General features: G+C 42.8%; 1 protein-coding gene across 2 annotated transcripts in view; it reads right to left on the bottom strand.

Moving 5' to 3' along the window:
- Nucleotides 1–16924, bottom strand: part of ERG (ETS transcription factor ERG) — a 109920-nt gene extending 92996 nt beyond the window's left edge. For both annotated transcript variants that reach the window (XM_056328802.1, XM_056328800.1), the window contains exon 1: nt 16837–16924. In XM_056328802.1, the coding sequence (XP_056184777.1) occupies nt 16837–16875 (39 nt within the window). In that variant the 5' untranslated portion in view covers nt 16876–16924. The remainder of the gene's footprint in view (nt 1–16836) is intronic.
- Nucleotides 16925–19590: the final 2666 nt, after the last annotated feature.

A 19590-nucleotide genomic window follows, 5' to 3' on the forward strand; every position in this document is an offset into this window, starting at 1 on the left:
GAAAAGATACACCAGCTGTCTCTATAAACTTACAATTTTACTGAAGCCATAATTATGTAAGAAAACACCCAGACTGCTTCCAAAGTGCACTATACTAATATTGATATAAAATTGCCTTGTTTCTGTTTGCAACATAATCACAAATCCGCTCTTCAAGTTTTCATGTACCCACATTCTGCTTTCTGCAATAGCTGAAAGCAGTGGCTCCTTATCAGTCATGAATATGAGGTTTAGTAACATTTGCATCTCACCATCTTTTTATGTAAATGTTGCACTCCTGAGGCCTCATGAAAATTTTACAGGCAGGAACAACAACTGCATTGTTTAACACATTCAAATAAATGTTTATTCACAGATGCTCTCCCTTTCCCCTTGTGATAACCATGGCTGGTCAGGCATGCACATTGTCTCCTATCACCGCACCCCAGTTTCCCATCAGACGCCCTGATGCTGCCACACGTGGGCAAGATCAGCATACAGCTGAGCTGAGCTAAATGTAAACACGAGCTCAGCAGAAATACACATGGCATTCGTTGTGGGACCCCAGTCACACAGGCAAAGTGTCGAGAGAGACAAAGCTGGGACTTGTCTTTTTGTGCAGTGTTTGTTTATATGCCATGTACATTATGCCCAGTAACACGAAGCCATCAGTTTCAAGTTACAAATACACCATAAATGCCATAAGTAGTTTATTTTTTTGCTGCATCTGGCAAAGTAAATTTGGAATTTTAAAAAAAACTTATTTGATGCTGATGTATTCTGATTGCCACTGCAAGCATATGCTTTTATTATGCATAAGCACCATTCTGATGTGATGGCCAAAGCTCTCAAAGGGCTTGATGCTGAGGGGTGAAGCCTTGAGAAAGGCCCATCAGACTTTGGGACCCCATCCACAAACATTTTTCATTTCAGTGGGACAGGTTTCGAACAATTTTAATGGGCTGTTTACTCTAAGGCATCTTGGTTCTAAAAGCAATTGACCAGTTTCACACATGTATGCTTGTGTTTGGAAGAGACACTGCCAAATAAGCCTGTAAAAATCATTAAATCTAGAATTTGTTATTTTGCTAAAGCATTCTGAAAAATTACACTAGCAATTGCATTTGAAAAATCTGGTAACGTTAATTTCACCACTGAAATATGATTTCTTTTAAAAGCCTTTTCCTTCATGGTCCCTGCCACAGGATCCACTCCAACATCTGGATAACAGAATCCAGGCTGACAGACTAATACACATGTGGAGGAGTGTGTCTGCTACTTTGCTGCTTCTCAGGACAGACACATTGTCTCTCTCTCCTTCTCCCTGTCCCCTCCTTTTTTTTTATTTTTTATTTTCCCCTTCCTTTAATAAGACTGCACATGTCTTCCAGCTCTCTGCTGCGAATGTGACCAGTATGCAATATTGCATTGCACCAATACAGAATGTCTGGCTTAGGTGATACCAAGTGGTTACTGCCCTGACTTTGAATGCTTGCTAGGTTATTACCCAGCACATCTGGCTCTCTCCCTAGGAGGGTGAGTTCTGCAGTGCCCCAGGAATTTCTTTCATACACCACTTTTATTAGCTTTTCAAAAGAATACAGATTACCACTGAAAAGGAAGACTTAGGTCATTTGCAAGCATACTGGTCCCCAACCTGTTTATCATGTTTAAAATGCAACAATAACCAAAACTCATTCTTTCATTTTCAGAATCAATCTTTCCTCATTTTAGCAAAGTCCTATTGTTCTCATATTTGAAAGGTCTGCTTTACTGTAAAAATGGCTGGTTATTTGTGATAGATAGAATTAAAAGAAACCCCAAACAAACACCAAAACACCAAAAAAAACCCCCAAACATTTCAGAAAGCCACAAAGATAATTTAGTTTAAAAATAAAGCTCCCAGAACATTAATTTCTAATCCTACTTTTCCTGTGGACCTCACTCCACCATCACAGGAGGCAAAAGTAAAGTGTTTCAGGCTTAACCAAAAGAAAGAAGCGCATGTGTAGCTCCAGAGAGCAAATTTATCTCCTTTGCCCACACATGGAAGTTACACAGGACATGAAGTTTAAATACAAGAGTTATAATACTATAATTTCCCATCTGGACATCCCTATTTCAGTAATGTCAGAGTGGCCTTTTCTGGTTTTGTTTATGTCACTTCTGAAGCAGTTTAAGACAAATGGGAAAACTACTTTTGTTATCTTACTAAAAAAGATCCACGCGGCGGAGTTACAGAGGTAGCTCCCCAGGGCTTTCCTTCTACCTGCCTAGGGAAGTTCAACACTCCTGGCCAAAGCTCTCCTGAAGGAAACCTGGCAAAAAGCTGCCTGCCCACCTAGCTACCTGTTTGCCCACCCACTGACCCACCTGGAACTCCACCTTCCCAGAAGGAACCTTCCTCTCTGTGCATCACCTGCAACTGCTGAGCACACTTCAAGTGCAGATAATATTCTCCATGCAGAGCTAAGCAAGTACAGAAAAAACCCCAGTTTGCTGGACTTGCTAATCAATCTCTTTTGAAGCTGTGTGAGGCCAGGTTTTCGGAAGCTGTCGGCACTCACCAGCTTCCATTGTTCCAAGTGGGAGTTGTTTGGCACTCACAGCTTTTGAAGGGCCGATATTTCATGTAGGTGTCTAAATGGGAGCTCTGCTCTCCACTAACCTTTTGCAATTGCTTTTGGCTAGACTGATCATCCAGAAATATCACATTGCGAAGCACGGTGTAAGCACTCACAGAAAGCATATTTTAAAACTACGCATAAATAGCCCATACTCCTCCAGCCAGGAAAAAGAAACAACATTCTGTGATTCCCCAACCACAGGAGACAGCCAGGCAAAAAGTTCACAAACTTCAGTAAATTCGTACAATGAAAACAAAAACAAAACAAAAATTCCTAATTATATAAATGAAAACAGTGAATGTTTTCAAGAATGTCACAATCTTACTTGGAGGTTTCTGCCAAAAGAACAAGAGTTTAAGTCCATCAGATAAAACTCTGATTTCTTTAGATCAATATAAAAACAAAAGGGATGTCTAGTCAAAACCCTAAGCCGTAAGTTCTAGTATCAAATAAATTACAGCCAACAGAACAGAAAGATCATCTCACCTCCTCAGGTCTGAATCTTCTGAAAAGCCCACCTTGGCAGCATCAGATGTCAGTCATGACTCAGTCAGCTCCAGTCTTAAAAATAACCATGACCCATTTGGTCCACTAAAGTTCATGGAAATCCATACAGGGTTTTTTGTTGTGTTTGCCTATAAATTGCATTGTCTTCTTAAGGCTTCCTGTCCTGCAAACAGAGGCACTAGCACAGAGATTCAACTGAGATTGTTTTCCTCCTCTTCTGCTGCTTTTATTTAACACACACACACACACACACACACAGAGGAAAAAAAAAAGTGGAGAGAGGAGAGAACTGGTAGAAGTTCCTTACAGGAGTTAGAAGAGGACATCTGCAGGCAATTTAACATGAGGGTTTGTTTCTGTGTCAGCTGGCAACCCCTGGATAACTCTGTCATGTAACTTATATGTTAAAACATGATGTAGGACAACCAGAGAGATTGGGTAAATATGGCAGCACATCAGTTTTATTTGATTAAGATTTATACTTTTTCAGAGGGAGCAGCCCTGCCATAAACTATGAAAACAAATGCAACCCTGCAGCTGAGAGAAGTCCCACCCTGCTTTACCCCAACAGCACTGATCATCAAACCCACCTTCTGCTGCAGCCCCGGACAGTCTCTCCCTTCCTTCCCATGCAATTCAAAAAGCAAAATAAAACAGTTTTTTTCAGATGAGGAGGGAAAATTCATTCCCTCACAGCAGCCCTCTCTTGATTCGGTAAGGATCCAGCTTGTTCACCTTCGCAGGCAACAGCAGCAGAACGTGGAAGGGTTCATGCAAGCACGAGGCTGATCCTGCAGTTTGTGCCTGGGTTCACTGCTTCCTGCCGATTCTGCAAGGCTGTTCAGGAACATAGACTGGTATCTAAAGGGAGCTCTGGAGCTAACCCAGCTCACAAAGTTCCCCCACTCCATGTGTTTAACTTCCTCCCAATTAGAAGAATCTGGTCGAGTGAGGAATGCTCATCCATTCTGGTTCCACTTCTCTTCTTGCATCAGATCTTACGTATTTTGACATTTATAGCTATGCATTTGAACTGAGGCACTGATTAGATTCAATTGTTAAAATTACCTTCCTCCCCCTTCCACTTTGTGTGCATGCCTTGAATTATTAGCAATTTAAAAATCAATCTTGCAGTTAAATGTTTAATGATATAATTGCTTCTGTTGCCTAAATTTGTTTAGTTTGTGCTTTATTAGCGTGTAATAACTGAAAGTATATTTTTCTCTGTCTGAGCTAATAACATCTCTGTGATGGCTCACGTGCTGCTATCTGACTGGCTGCAGTTCTGGGACAGAACTCAGGGAGAATTGGAAATATTTTCTGAAACTAACTAAGGAGTAGGTGGCTTCCCTTAACTGAATGAATTTGAAATCTCATTTGGCCTCCACTTAAGTTTCAAACGTTTTGTTGTTGTTGTTGTTCATTCTGAGTTCATTTTCATGGCTTCTTAGTCTAAATATGGGGCAGGGAAGCTCTGCTGTCCTAGACCTGGACAGTGTGCCAGCTGGGTCCCTGCCACGCAGGATGCTGTGTTCTGCAGCCCTTGTCCCCAGATCTTCTCTGTAGAGGGGTCCTACAGGAGGACCCTACAGGTCCCTGCCTGCTCACCTACACAGGTTCCTTTGCAAGGAAGCTTGGGGGCTGGGAGGAAGGCGGCTTAGCCTGTCTCCTGCTGACAAGGCAGCAAGGACTGTGCCCCAAATGTCTTCAGACATCACGTGCGGTCCGGCCATACAAATCTCCACCCCACCCTGCCATCCAGAGACACTAACTCAGGTTTAGGACACCACTGCTCCTGCACAGCCTGCCATCTACTCCCTGCTTTCCAAAGGATTACTAGACTTGAGTAAAATGTGATTTTGATGTGATCATATTTCTTTCGGATTTGGAGCTGGCTTGTTTCAAAAAGGCCTGGGTGTACCTCTAGTTCTGTGTTACGTATTGAAAATGCACCATGTAAGATGGGATTCAGTCCATCTCATGAAGAGCTATCTACAAGTCCCCCTGTGCTTCCTGTAACTACTCTGAGTCCCCATGCTAACAGTGGAAAGACACAGGTGCTTCCCAAGGACAACTCACCCCTCCCTAATATAGGTCTCCCCCAGTCCTTTAAAGAGGGGGCCCAGAAACTGCTTAAACTAAATACGAACCAAAAGCAGCTCAAGTTAGGTGTGTGTCTCATCCAGCACATCCTCAGGCTCTCCCTGAACATTTGCCATTTTAAAGTTATTTTTCCAAGGGCACAAAGCAAGGTTCACAACACCAAGCACCATGACAGAGCAGAAAACATAAAAACACAGAGGTAAAAAGGGTTACACGTTTGGGAACAAAGTTCCCTTTCCTATTCCCAGCTGTTCCCTCCGGGGCAGTGGCAACAACGTTTGGTGCATGTTGAGATTTCTGCTGCAGTGAGATTACCATTGATTTAAGCCAACACACCACACTATGCTCCTTCTGACACCTATCCGAAAAGTGCCTATAGGCTAGCTGTGCTAGACACAGCATTTCTCCTCCCACGTTAATCACAGCCCAGACACGCCAGGTTTCTGAGTTCCTGGAAAATCTCTCTATATGACCAAGATTGTATGGACAAATAATTATGTCAGCTCATCCTGGACGGCTCGCAGCACACCGCAGATTTATCTGCCTCCTTTTGAGAGCTACTTTGCTGAATTTGAAATAGCAGGTTACAGCGTCCTACCAAACTTTTACTGCTCTGCAAGGAGGTGATAATGACTGCCAGCAAGTTTATCTTTGATCCAAGGTAATCACCAACAATATGCAATATATAATGCACATGCCAAACACTCTTTTCAGGCCTCAGCAGCAGAACAAACCGATCCCTTTCGTTTCACAAAAAAAAAAAAAAAACAAACAAAAAACAAAAACCAACACTGGAAGCAACAGAAGTACTGGCCTGGGGATGTAGGGGATGTAATACAGTAAAACTCACCCACATTAGTTGAGTTTAAAACCATGTTATTAATATGGAGGGTAACACTAGGGGGTTTTAGGTTATTAGGCAGCAAAAAGGTGTATTTCTGAATGGGACTTGGTAGCAAAGGGAGCACACCATAAAGCCTCTTGGGAACAGAGCTCGCTGGCAAGACAGGCATGGGATATTAGGGGGACAGCACCACTGCTGTTCATCCTTTCTGTTCTTCTAAGGCAAGAAGGACAGATCCGTTTTTTTGATAAAGACAAAAAAATTGCACCAAGAATATACATAAGGTATAGAAACAGTTACTCTTTCTAATGAAACATACCTGGGAATATACAAATACTGGCTACTCACTTGAGACAAAGAAGAAATATTTTTCACAAGAATTTGAATTGTCTTGGAAAAGAACACTGACAGTCTGAAAATGTCCAACAGAATAACGGGCAAAGACTTATGGCAAACAATAAAACAGCAAGTTGGTGGAAGGTATCTAATCAAATGCCCATAACTGTTTATGAGGTAATGTCTACATTAATAATCTACAGAAAGGAATTAAACAACACATCAGCAAAAGATATTACATCCTAAAGTCAAATTAGGGACACCGACAGGATTGGTGAAATAATTCAAAAGGGTCTTGAGGAGATTAGAACATGGGTAGGACATAATGAAATAAGATTTCCAATTTGAGGAGGATGGCTGCCAGTACAAGTATGCAATATGAGATTTTTAAAAGGAGAGACAGAGGGAGAAGAGATTTATTTTTTTAGTAGACAAAACATATCACCAAGCCCAAGAGAAGCATCTCTCCCTGTCTGTGGGCTGCTGGAGCAACAGCCCCTGGAGTATGCCTTTCAGCTCTAGGAGGTGTTACCAGGAGGATAACAATGTGGTGGTTCGTGACCAAGCAACAAGTACAGCTGAAAGTAGGGGGCTGGATGCAGCTGCAGTGGTGAGGTGGGGAAGGCTGTCTGGCCCCCATCACCTGAAACAGACTGTGACCAGAACTAATGTGGACAGGCTGCAGAATGCTTGGCAACCTCCCCTGAGCTCTCCCTACAAATCTACCTCTTTAAGGTGAGAAGGAGCAAAGTCAGTGTGAAATTAAGGAGTCTGGATCTGTACAGAGCAGATATACAAAGGCTGGTCAAAGACAGGGGCAGGGTAGCTGAGTATGAGGAAATGCTTCACAATAGTGAGTCATGGGGAATAATCTCTCAAGAAAGGTTAAAGATGACCCACTACTTGAGATATTTGTGGCCAGATCAGGGCAAAATGCAAATCCAGTGTACATTAGAGTAATCTTTGACTCACTGGGAGATAATCTCTGCACATCTTTAGCATCTGCACCATAGATTCATGCAAAGATAGTCCTAGGCAGATGGTTTCTGTAAACACTTGACAAGGAAGGAGACTGTCATTACAGCCTCTCAGAGTCCCAGGGCTGCCCAGGCACCGCACTGGTGGAGCCCCCCGAGGCAGACTTTCTTGCAGCCCTACCCTTCAGTGCTCTCACTGCAGCCGCACGCAAAAGGCACGGCCTGGGAGGCATGAACACAGCACGGACACTTGGGCTAGCGAAGCTGGCCCCATCTGCAGGGATGGCCAGGACCTAAGAAGGAGAAGACACAAGCTTTGACAGTGGGCTTGACAGAGATTTACAGGCAGCAAAACAAGCTTGCGATTTGTGAACCTCAGTCCCCCTCCAGGCTCTAGAGCAGAAGAAGAGGATGGGAGAAATCTTCTTTTCCAGTTTCCCCGAAGCCTAACTCTCTTTGTTCCTGTCCCATTCAGTGTTGTCTGTCCTTCCCAACTCTTTTAACTTCTCCCCACCCTCAGCCTGCCACCCTGGCTCTAGTTTCCATGACCATCCATTTTATGATTTCTACCCATCAGCAGTAGAAATGTCCAGACTTTTAACCATCTGGCAGACTGCAGAAATGAGATTTAAACACATCTGAGTCCACATAACAGAGGGTTAGTGTAAAGCATATATATCAGCCAGAGCACTGAAAATGCATTTGGTACTCTTTAGTTTGCTCTTTCCTGCTTATGAAAAAGATAATTTTTGTTTAAAAATGGCCTCACTTAAGGAATTATCCATGCCATTAGTCCCCAGAACAATAGAGATTAAAGTCTCTAGACCATCTCCTATCAAAATAACATACTTTTCTTTGAACATGTCATTAACACTGTTTTCCATCTGGCTGTTGGCAGCAATCTTGGATTTGTTCCGAATTGCTGAAAGTTCATCAATTATAGTACACAGAAGCCATTATCTCTCTTTTCCTTTAGCAAGGAGGTATTTGCTCAGGCAGAGAGAAAAGGCTGAGTTCAAGAGAAAAGAAAAAGAAAGAAAAAAAGTTTACTCATATAAACTCTATGGCAATAATTTGGTTACAATCCAGAATTCTAAACTTCTGAGAAGTAAATCACAATTTCTGCTTATAAGGAGATTCTAGTATTCAAATACAGTAGTGATTCTGGCATTATTACAGACAGCTGATGTATGCTGACAGAGGATGGCAATAATGCACCAGATTTTAAGCCTGGCAGTTTGGGGGCTCAGTGAATGAGCGCTGGTGCAGAGGAGTGTCACCCACGTTCACGATAAATTCCATTCCTTTATTTTATGGGAACCCAGAGTAAACCATGGCTATCATTCAAACGCGATTTAGCAACTGTCATCCAGCTAGCATAATTAGCAAGAAGCACAGTAAAATTGAAACAGTGGTGTTACCCTGTCAGTACAAAAGCAGGGGAAGAGCTTTTAAAGTTTTGCCAGAATAATGAATGAAGTACACAGTGAGGGGTAAGCAAAGGGGATGGGACTTACAGCTACTCAGCTTCGGGGATTCCTGATACTGATGCTTTTTCACATCTGTCACTGAGGCACATTTGTAACCCACGAGATGAGAGGCTGCATGCAGCAGTTATCCCGGAGCAGCTGTCAGGCAACAAGTTTGCAGCCCAGATAACTCACAGTAGCCTGTTCACCTCCATGCACTGGGGCTAAAGGCAGTTTCTCATAGCTAGAGGCCATTGCAGGCAATACATCCCTGGGGTCATCACCGATTCGTACCTGTAGGAGGTTTGGTTTATTAGCCAACTAACAGGAGCAGTTACTCCATATTTTCTGGAGGGGATGGGAGTATGTTATCAAATTGACTCCAGTGGTGACACAGTAGTATTACATACTCCATATGGTTCGCCTACTCAGCTATGCTGCAATATGTCTGCCATTTAGCTTACTTCACATGTGACTTTGGGCAAAGCTCTTTGTATCTTTGGCTTAGATTTCCATGCTCTCACTCTTAGCTGAGCTGCCCAAATATCATTTTAAAAGCAATGAAAGAAGTGCTTCAGCAATGAAAAGAATCCACAAAGACCAGGCTCCTAACTTAGTCAAGATCCTGAAAAGAGATGGGAGGAAAAGCCTGGCTTTATCCTCCTTATCCTGGAGGATAATAGTAATTCTATCCTCCTTCCCTTATGCCTGTTCAGGCAGAGACTGTATTGTGCTTACAAAACTCCCAGCATAACGAAGTCTTGGATCCAATTTAAAGACTACAATTCCAGGAAAAATAACAGATTGTATCAGACCCAGAATATGCTCCTTACTGAATAATACCAGTTTAAAAATTCAGATTTAACCATAACACAACAGATTAGGCACATCCAGCACCATCTCTACACTGCCACATTTGAAACCCAACATATTCTTTGGCCAACAAACGAGCTCTGGAATCGGGATTTGTAATACTTCCAATGATAATACACGAGTCTGTGCATGGAAATGTGCATGTGCCACCTAATTCATGTGCTAAATTCAGGAGTAATTTGCAGAAACAGCTATGGAGTAATACTTTTATTCCTTCCAAGAAACCAGGTTTTCCTTCATTGTAACATTAGGTACAGCTTTCAGATTTGGTAACCTCAATTTGACAGATTCAGAGGCAACAACCTCTGGTTACATCCACAGAACAAATGAGCTTGCACAGATACAGACCAGCTGAATTTGGCTCAAAGTGTTTAATGCCCTTTGAGATTTTTTTATAAAAGATATCATCTTTGATTAAGCTATCTGGGATGTAAAGTGTCCCCATTCTTCAAGCTCTGCAAGGTAAAAGGTGGTTATGCAGTCCACAAGCACCTCTGTTCAGCTCAGCTGCTGTCGTTCAGTCCCCTCAGTCATCCCAGATCTCAAAATAATCACCAAGGAACAGAAAAATTGGACCATCTAAATAGACACAGACCAAATCTTCCACTGGCATATATTAGCCTTAATTAAATGAAAACTATACCCATTAACCCAAGGTTAGACACAATTTCTGATACATACAGTAATTTCTTTACCTACAAGCCATACCCTGGACTCTTCCTCTCCCAGTGAGGGCCAAAAGAACAGCAGTAACTCATTTTTTCCTGAGAAATGGTTCCACAAAATCCCCTCACAGTGATGGCGCAAGCTAGCTAAAGTCAAACAAGAATTTGACCTTGGCAAATGAGGCTGCTGACAGCAGAATTTAACCCTTAAAAAATGAAACTTTTATTGAATGCTGTATTGGGTCTGGCTGAGCCCCACAGCAGCCCTCCAGTGCTGTGCTTTGTCGTGGCAGCTAGAAAGGTGGGGATAACACACCAGGGTTTTGGCTACTGCTGAGCAGTGTTTGCACAGCACCAAGGCTGCCTCTCCAACATTGCCCCCCTCACCAGCAGGCTGGGGGTGGGCCAGATCTTGGGAGGGGACACAGCCAGGACAGCTGACCCAAAGTGACCAATGGGATACTCCATAACATACGACATCTGCTCGTACATAAAAGCTAACAGAAAGGAGAAGGAAGCGGGGGCGGAGGCATTTGTTATGTACAATATTTGTCTTCTGGAACAACCGCTACACATACTGAAGCCCCGCTTCCTGGGAAGTGGCCGAACATCACCTGCTGATGGGAAGTAGACAATAACATCTTTTCTTTTCCTTTGCTTCCGCACGTGTGACCTTTGGTATTGCTTCATTAAACTGCCTTTATCTTGACCCACAAGTTTTGCATTTTTCATCTTATTTTCTTCCTCCCCGTTGTGCTGGGAAGGAGAGTAATAGAGCAGCTTGGTGGGCACCCGGCGTCCAGCCAAGGTCAACCCACCACAAACGGTCAGTATCGACAAAGCTTAAATTACTAAAAACAAAACATGCAAATCTCAGGTAGCATTTGCACAGTGTTTCTGTGACTATTGTTATAAGAACTAGAGTTTAACGAAAAAATGAACAATAAAAATATCACATTAAAACTATTTTAAGCCTTAGGACTAGTAAACTTTATTAAACTAGGGTGCTGATCTCACAAGCCACTGGGGGCATACTCAACTTTATCAGTGAGATTTTTCAGCCCTGGCACAGGCACTAAATGTGTGGAACTACTCAACAATCAGGGTCAAAATTCACCATATTTTGCTGAACTGAAACTAAAGATCTGAACATATACAGCCTTTTTCTCGTCTGCTTCAAATGTTTCTTTCCTTTATGCTTTGGCAAAGCACAAGGCTGTGATTCAGGTGAAACTACACATTAGGGAGCAACAGGAACACAGGTTCACCATATCAATTATGGATGCTTCATTCAAGCTGAAAAATGTAACGCTTAATCTTTAGTAGCTATGGAATGAAGCTGCCCAAACAGAATGAGGACATATACATTAAGACTTTCAAAACATTCCCAAAATTGGATAGGATCTGCCTGGGTGCTGGAATCCAGCTCTTACCATTTCTCATTCAGATATCCAGGCGGATATCCTGGTAGGAGTCTGTTATAGACCACCCAAACAGAATGAAAAGGCAGATGAAACATTCTACAAGCAACTGGGAGAAGTCTCAAGATTGCTAGCCCTTGTTCTTGTGGGGGACTTCAACCTACCAGATATCCACTGGAAATACAACAGAGCTGAGAGGAAACAGTCTAGGAGGTTCCGGGAGTGTATGGAAGATAACTTCCTGACACATCTGGTCACTGAGCCAACTAGGGAAGATGCTCCACCGGACCTGCTCTTTACAAACAGGGAAGAATTGGTGGGTGATGTGGTGGTCAGAGGACGTCTAGGGCATAGCAATCATGAGATGACAGAGTTTTCAGTTCTCGGAGAAGTAAGGAGTGGGGTCAGCAGAAACACCCCCTTGGACTTCCAGAGGGCTGATTTTGGCCTGTGTAAGAGCTTGGTTGACAAAGTCCCTTGGGATATAGTTCTGAAGGGCCATGGGGTACGGGAAGGCTGGACATTATTCAAGAATGAAGTTCTAAAGGCACAGGAGCAGGCTGTCCCCATGTGCTGGAAGACGAGCTGGTGGGGAAGGAGACCCACCTGGCTGAACAGAGAGCTTTGTCTAGAACTCAGGAAAAGAAGGAGAGTTTATGACCTTTGGAAGACGGGACAGGAAACTCTGGAGGACTATAAGGGTGTTGCGAGGTTATGCAGGGTGAAGATTAGAGCATCGAAAACGCAGCTGGAACTCAGACTGGCCACTGCTGTGAAAGATAACAGAAAATGTTTATACAAATACATTAGAAACAAAAGGAGGGCAAAGGAGAATCTGCATCCTTTATTGGATGTGGAGGGGAGCATTGCCACACAGGATGAAGAAAAGTGCTACCATAAGGTACTTAATGCCTTCTTTGCCTCAGTCTTTAACAGTAAAACCAGTTACCCTCTAGGTACTCAGCCTCCTGAGCTGGAAGACAGGGACAAGGAAGAGTAGTAGAGTGAAGTCTCCACAGTCCAGGAGGAAATGGTTAGTGACCTGCTGCTCCATTTAGACATGTACAAGTCTACAGGGCCAGATGGGATCCACCCAAGCGTACTGAGGGAACTTGCAGAGGAGCTCACTAAGCCATTCTCTATCATCAACAGTCCTGGCAAACTGGAAAGGTCCCAGAAGAGTGGAGGTTAGCCAATGTGATGCCCATCTACAAGAAGGGCAGGAAGGAGGATTTGGGCAACTACAGGCCTGTCAGACTGACCTTGGTGCTGGGGAAGGCTATGGAGCAGGTCATCCTGACCATCATCACATGGCACGTGCAGGACAACCAGGGGATCAGGCCCAGCCAGCACGGATTTATGAAAGGCAGGTCCCGCTTGACAAACCTAATCTCCATGACAAGATGACCCATCCAGTGGATGAGGCAAAGGCTGTGGATGTCATCTACCTGGACTTTAGTAAGGCTCTTGACACCATCTCCCACAGCATTCTCCTGGAGAAACCCATTGCTCACAGCTCAGATGGGTGTACTTTACACTGGGTTAAAAGCTGGGTGGACGGCCAAGCCCTAAGAACAGTAGTAAATGGAGTTACTTCCAGCTGGCAGCCAGTCACAAGTGCTGCTGCCCAGGGCTCAGCACAGGGGCCAGTCCTCTTTAATATCTTTATCAATGATCTGGACAAGAGGATCGAGTGCATCCTCACTAAGTTTGCAGACGACACCAAGCTGGGTGGGAGTGTTGGTCTGCTTGAGGGCAGGAAGGCTCTGTAGAGGGATCTGGACAGGCTGGACGGATGGGCCAAGGCCAATTCTGTGAGGTTCAACAAGAAGTGCCGGGTCCTGCACCTGGGTCACAACAACCCCATGAAATGCTACAGGCTTGGGGAAAGAGTGGCTGGGAAGCTTCCCAGTGGAAAAAGACCTGGGGGTGTTGGTTGACAGCTGGTTGAACATGAGCTGGCCTGTGCCCAGGTGGCCAAGAAGGCCAACAGCATCCTGGCTTGTATCAGAAACGGTGTGGCCAGCAGGACAAGGGAAGTGATCATCCCCCTGTACTCAGCCCTGATGAGGCCGCACCTCAAATACTGTGTTCAGTTTTGGGCTCCTCACTACAAGAGGGACACTGAGGTGCTGGAGCGTGTCCAGAGAAGGGCAATGAAGCTGGTGAAGGGTCTGGAGCACAAGGCTTACTAGAAGTGGTTGAGTGAACTGGGGCTGTTTAGTCTGGAGGAGGCTGAGGGAGGATGTTGTTGCTCTCTACAGCTACATGAAAGGAGGTTGTAGGCAAGTGGGGGTAGGTCTCTTCTCCCAGAAAAGAAGTGAAACGACAAGAGGAAATGGTCTCCAGTTATTCCAGGTGAAGTTTAGCTTGAATGTTAGGAAAACTTTCTTCACTGAAAGGGTGGTCAAGCATCAGAACGGGCTGCCCAGGGCAGCAGTGGAATCACCATCCCTGGAGGTATTTAAAAAACGCATAGATGTGGTGCTTAGGGCCATGGTTTAGTGATGGAATTGGCAGTCCTGGGTTAACAGTTGGACTTGATGATCTCAAAGGCCTTTTCCAACCTAAATGATTCTATGATTCTATGTTTCAGGAATGGAGCACAAAAGCTGTGAGACTGGTTACATTTTCTCCTGGTAGTAGGAAAGGCCGATTTCAAAATAGCACACATAAAGACTCACATAATGGAAATGAAATCACCCTTTCTGCAAAAAGGATGTATCTGAATATTCATATTGCCATATTCATTTATCTTTCACATTAATTTTCTGCACATGTTCAGGCAGAAAATACATCTTAAAATCTATCAAATATTAATAATTCAGACACTTCCTAGAAAGTGATCTTCAAAGTTACAGCTTTAAATGTGCAGGAATGAGGCTGTGTCTGCTTATTTAAAAAAAATAAAAGAAACAATACCATGTGACTACCTGATGGAGTACAGTTAATGAAACAAAACCATACCAAGGATGAGCGTAATGAACCCAGTTTGTACCTTCTACATCACCACAGCAATAAGAGATAGAAAAGCCTATCATACCAAATAGTCTTGCCCATGTCCCATGCATTGTACTTTCTAATGGCTTCTTTTTAACATTGTAGTTACGTCCACTTTTAAAGTCTAAATGAATAAAGCAACCATGGCAGCTTTCTGAAGACTGTTTAGACCAAAGCAGACCCTAATGACATAAACAGAAATGCAAAGGATTTGATGTCTAGTTGGCTAGCTTTCCTATCCCAAACACAATATTAAAGTAATTGCTTCCTCACACCCTTTTTCAGTGCAACTTCTGTGTGATGTTCTGCTGAAAACAGGCTCCTACAAGTTCCCTTGAACACATCATTACAGAGATTTTTAGACAGACCTCTTTTACTTGCCGTAATAAGATGCATGCATACCCAGCCTTGCCCTCTCAAACTCCTAACTCCCATGGTTAAAAAAACCCCTACTTCAGATACCAGTTTTGGCAGAAAGCATGAAACTGAGTTCTCCTTAGTGTTATTTCTGGCTCTGTGGACACGTAGACAGCATGAAGAGGTACTCAATCCCCTTCAGTCTTTTGAAGTCTTACTGGTTGAAATCCAGGTGACGAGACATGTTGAGGTAAGACTGCTTATGGGGGTTGTGTTTTTCTGTTTCTTTCTGTAAAAATAACCGAGGATGAGAAGACTAAGAAAGTGCTGGGTTTTGGAAGACTTGGAGAGAGAGAAGGGACAAGCTCTCCCACTACTGCCAGTCATCCCAGTAGCTAAACACAATCCAAAAACACTGTAGGAAGGTATATAGAGAGGTTCTTTCATTCGCTACCTTTTTACAGGAAACGTGAGTTGTTTAAAATAATATTTCATTTTTATTCAGTTAAAAATAAGTTGTAAAATGAAGCTTTTCTATAAAGCGCTGTTGACTGGTAGATAGCAGCCAACTGAGAAGAAACTCCACCAAAGAAGTTGTACAAAATATAACTTCAAGGAAAGACAGAAAGACGGCAGACAGAAAGGTAGGCAGAAAGAATAAAATAAAACTTTTCACTTACAGCCTGCTTAGCATGGCTAATCTATTTATTTGATTGCAGCAATCTTACTACACCAACTTACTACTACCATTTTCAGATGGCAAAATCCATGTGAGTGAGAAGCATGCAGTTTCATCATATTGTTTATATACAAAGATCAGATGGCTTTTCCCACCTAAGACATTGCCATACGGATGTATTTTGATTTTACAGAAGAGAATTACTGTTTTTCTCTAGAAGCAGTCAAGAAACCATGTCTGAACAAAACTTCTAAATGATGAAATAGTGAGGCAGAAATAGAGCGTCCCCCAAACCAGTCAGTTTGCAAGGCTCAGATGCTGTTGTTCATGTGCAACACCCCAAAATGTTTTGATCTTAGCAACACATCAGCTGTGCCTGCTAAGTCTAGTTGGTTCCTAATCTTCAGTGAAGAAGGATAAGAAAACCACAGTAACAATAGTAATCATAATAATAACAATACGTTAAGAAACAGTACACCACCTTCTGAAATGTAGCAAAACGATGTCGTTTTTAAGGCAATAGCACAGTTCAATGTCTACACTCCTATGACTTAGATAAAATTATGCACTGAAACTTTTCAAAAGGACCCTTGTTCGCCTTTGAATTTTTGCATTATGTTCATGTTCCTTCTGCAGTTGAACTTAACGTTTGCCACTGGCTTTCATGGAGCAGAACTGGGGACATATGAATTCAGTATTTTTCAAGTAGGTGTATTTCATCAAGCATACCAAATATCAATGGATGATCAAGAGGTTTTAATCTTAGAAAAAGTTACCCTTAAAATATCCATGCACTTCAGAGCACATCAGCACAGGTGTCACAACAAAGACTGCAGGACTGACTCAGACAATAGCATGTAAATATCAAGGAATAAAAGAGCCAGTGTTGTGCAGTAGCATGATTTACAAACATTCAAGAAAACCTGCAATATGCATACATACTCTTTAATTTTATGACTCTCAAGACATCTGAGGTCTCACAAAAAACAGGAAACTAACCTTGATGTGAGCTGCTGGATCTGGGACAGTCTGAATCATGTCCTTTAACAGGCCAGTGTGATTACCAAGAGCTCAGATCCCAAGGCAGCTGCATAACCAAAGAAACAAAAATCATATGATTATATTTTAAAAGTTTATTTTCAATAGAAATCTCTTATCTTTTTATAGACTGATAAGCATCTTTCCTTCCCCAGACAACCTTGAGAACCAGTACAATTGAAGCTCTAAGGCATTTCTGTTTCCATACAGTCTGCTTGGGGTACACTTCACACAGGAGAAAACAGTCGGCCCTGAAATTCTCGTGGAAAATTGGTCTTTGTCTGTAACAGACAATTTTCCCAAAATAAGAACTCTGGGATGTGCTCTGCCCTGCACAGCCCCATTATTCACCTGTCAGGATTTCCATAATCCTTTCTTACCAATTTAGAAACACATAGCAGGATTGGGACAGATCTGGAGCTGATATAAGTTAAGTATCATTTCACTGGAGTTGCACCCATTTACCAGAGCTGCAAATGTGGTCCAGCCGCTCAATTACAGCACTTCAGAGCATGGATCTTCTGGGATCCCTTATGCATGTCCGGTAATAAAGTACAGAGGGGTTGGGGAAGGTGGGGTGCATTTGTCTGCATGTGCAGGGGGTTGACCATTAAAACCATTTTAAATAATAACATTATATAATGTAAATAATGTAGAGTACTGCTCAGTAACTAGAACATCAAATAACTGCTAATAAATTTGGACTGGTAAGTCAGAAAACTAGAAAACATGTGGGGAAATGTAGGAACATGAATATCATTTAAAGGAATCTGGCTTTTTCTCCATTCTCCCTAAAAGCCTGGAAATTCCCATTTCTCATGCAAGAGATTTCCTTTTGCCCATGACCTTGAACTTTTATCTTTTAAAGAAGCAAGGCACTATCAGGAGAAAATAATATCTTTTCCCTCAGCATTAAGTTTTTTTATTTATCTGCTCTTACATCTACGCTAACTTCCAAATCAAATTGCAAGTAGCTTTTACCTATTTACTCAGGAGAAATACTGACAGACTACCACTGAGTTGCAGCTTGCCCCAGAAGCAGTCTTCATGACATAAGGGAACTATTTGTAAACTATGGTAGTACACAGTGCAGTTAAAGGTACCACCATTCAGATATTCATACGCTTCCCCCTTACTGCTTAAAAGAACCAGCATTGCGCCCCTTTCAAATCCATGAAAACAAAATACTTAATTTGATGGCCTATTAGAGAAAGCCCAAAAGAAGCTGAATTTCCACTTTGTACACTCTCCTCAGCTATCTGTGGATGATCAAATGAGATACTGATATCATGCTTTTAAGTGAAGATTTTTCTTTCCAGAAACTTAAATATCTTTAAAAGCAATAGACACTTGTTTTGGTAAAAGCAAACTTTCAACAGCAATGTTGTTCAGATTTAAGTCATACAGAAGCACTAACAGCACCGACATATCTTTCAGTTCCCTTCCTCCTTCCCTAGTAAATCAACGCCTGCCATGTTATTCATTGGATTTATGGGATTTGTATTTTAAGCTTTTGAAACACCATACACAGGATGTGGAAACTACTAAACTTCGTTTAAACTGAACAGAAAAATACTTCAAGCCCAGTGCTGGATCATGTTTTCACAGTTTGGATACCTTCTTCACCATGTTGCCATAATGGTACCTCACCCCCAGCAAAGCAGCCTACCCAGTGAAGAGGGGACTTGTGCCGCATCAGTGTTTATTTCTGTCTCTCTAGTGTCTTTGCTCAGTGTGCAAATATGCGCTGTGTCTCTCCTTCCCACTCAAGCATTTTACTTGGTTAATCCACGTTTCAGAAGAGAGGTGGAGATAGATACAATTCAGGAAGCAACTTCCAGCAACACCTAGACAAAGAGGAGGGGCTCTGACGATCCTTACAGAGCTGAGTACTTCTCCCCTTCTTTGTCCCTCTGGAATGCTGCTTCTGTCCTGCCCTGGAGCCTGTCCCCTGCCCAGGACAAGCTGCATGCCATGTTGCATTGTGGTGGAGAGGGAGCATGGAGGACCCCCAGTTCGCCCAGCCTGCCACAGCTCAGAGAGCCGCTCAGCTGGAAAAGCCTGACAGCAGTGCAGGGATTTCTGTCTCTCCTGCACTCTCACCGCCTGGGTGGTTCACCCAACAAAAGCAGGATTTTGCGCTTAGGAAGCACGTGTTGAGCTCAGAGGTGTGGACTCCATTCCAGAAATGCCCTGTGTCACTCTGGGGTGGGAAACAGACTTTTCTTTCAGAGCTCAGACTTGCTGGAAGCTATTGAGGTTTAAAAGTTGTTTGAACTATGCCAAGGCCCATTCATATCACATCTTTTCCCCAAGAAGACGGATTCTTTATAGAAGAGAAGATGACAGAGAACATTTGCAAACCAGTTGCCAACTCTGCACCACATGGTATGGGAATCGAAGGCAAGCAAATGTTAGCCAATATGAGCTGGAGAGATGCATATGCAACTGTTCTGGCCATTTGATTTTTTCCCCCATACTGCTGTGTAGCGGTGATCCTAAAAGGGGGAATTCTGCTTTAAACTCAACCTTTGGCAGCGCATTCTTCTTTCTCACCTGGATATTCATTTATAGCTACTCTAAAATGGGACATGTCCTAGTTTGCAAAAAAGCCACGACTTTTGTCTTTTTACTTCTGGAAATCATTGTTTAAAAAGCTGTGACTGTTTTCCTTGCTTTTTTCCAAACAGAAATATAATTTTAATTATTTCAGAT

The sequence above is a fragment of the Falco biarmicus genome, chromosome 2, assembly GCF_023638135.1.
Source record: "Falco biarmicus isolate bFalBia1 chromosome 2, bFalBia1.pri, whole genome shotgun sequence".
Classification (NCBI taxonomy): domain Eukaryota; kingdom Metazoa; phylum Chordata; class Aves; order Falconiformes; family Falconidae; genus Falco; species Falco biarmicus.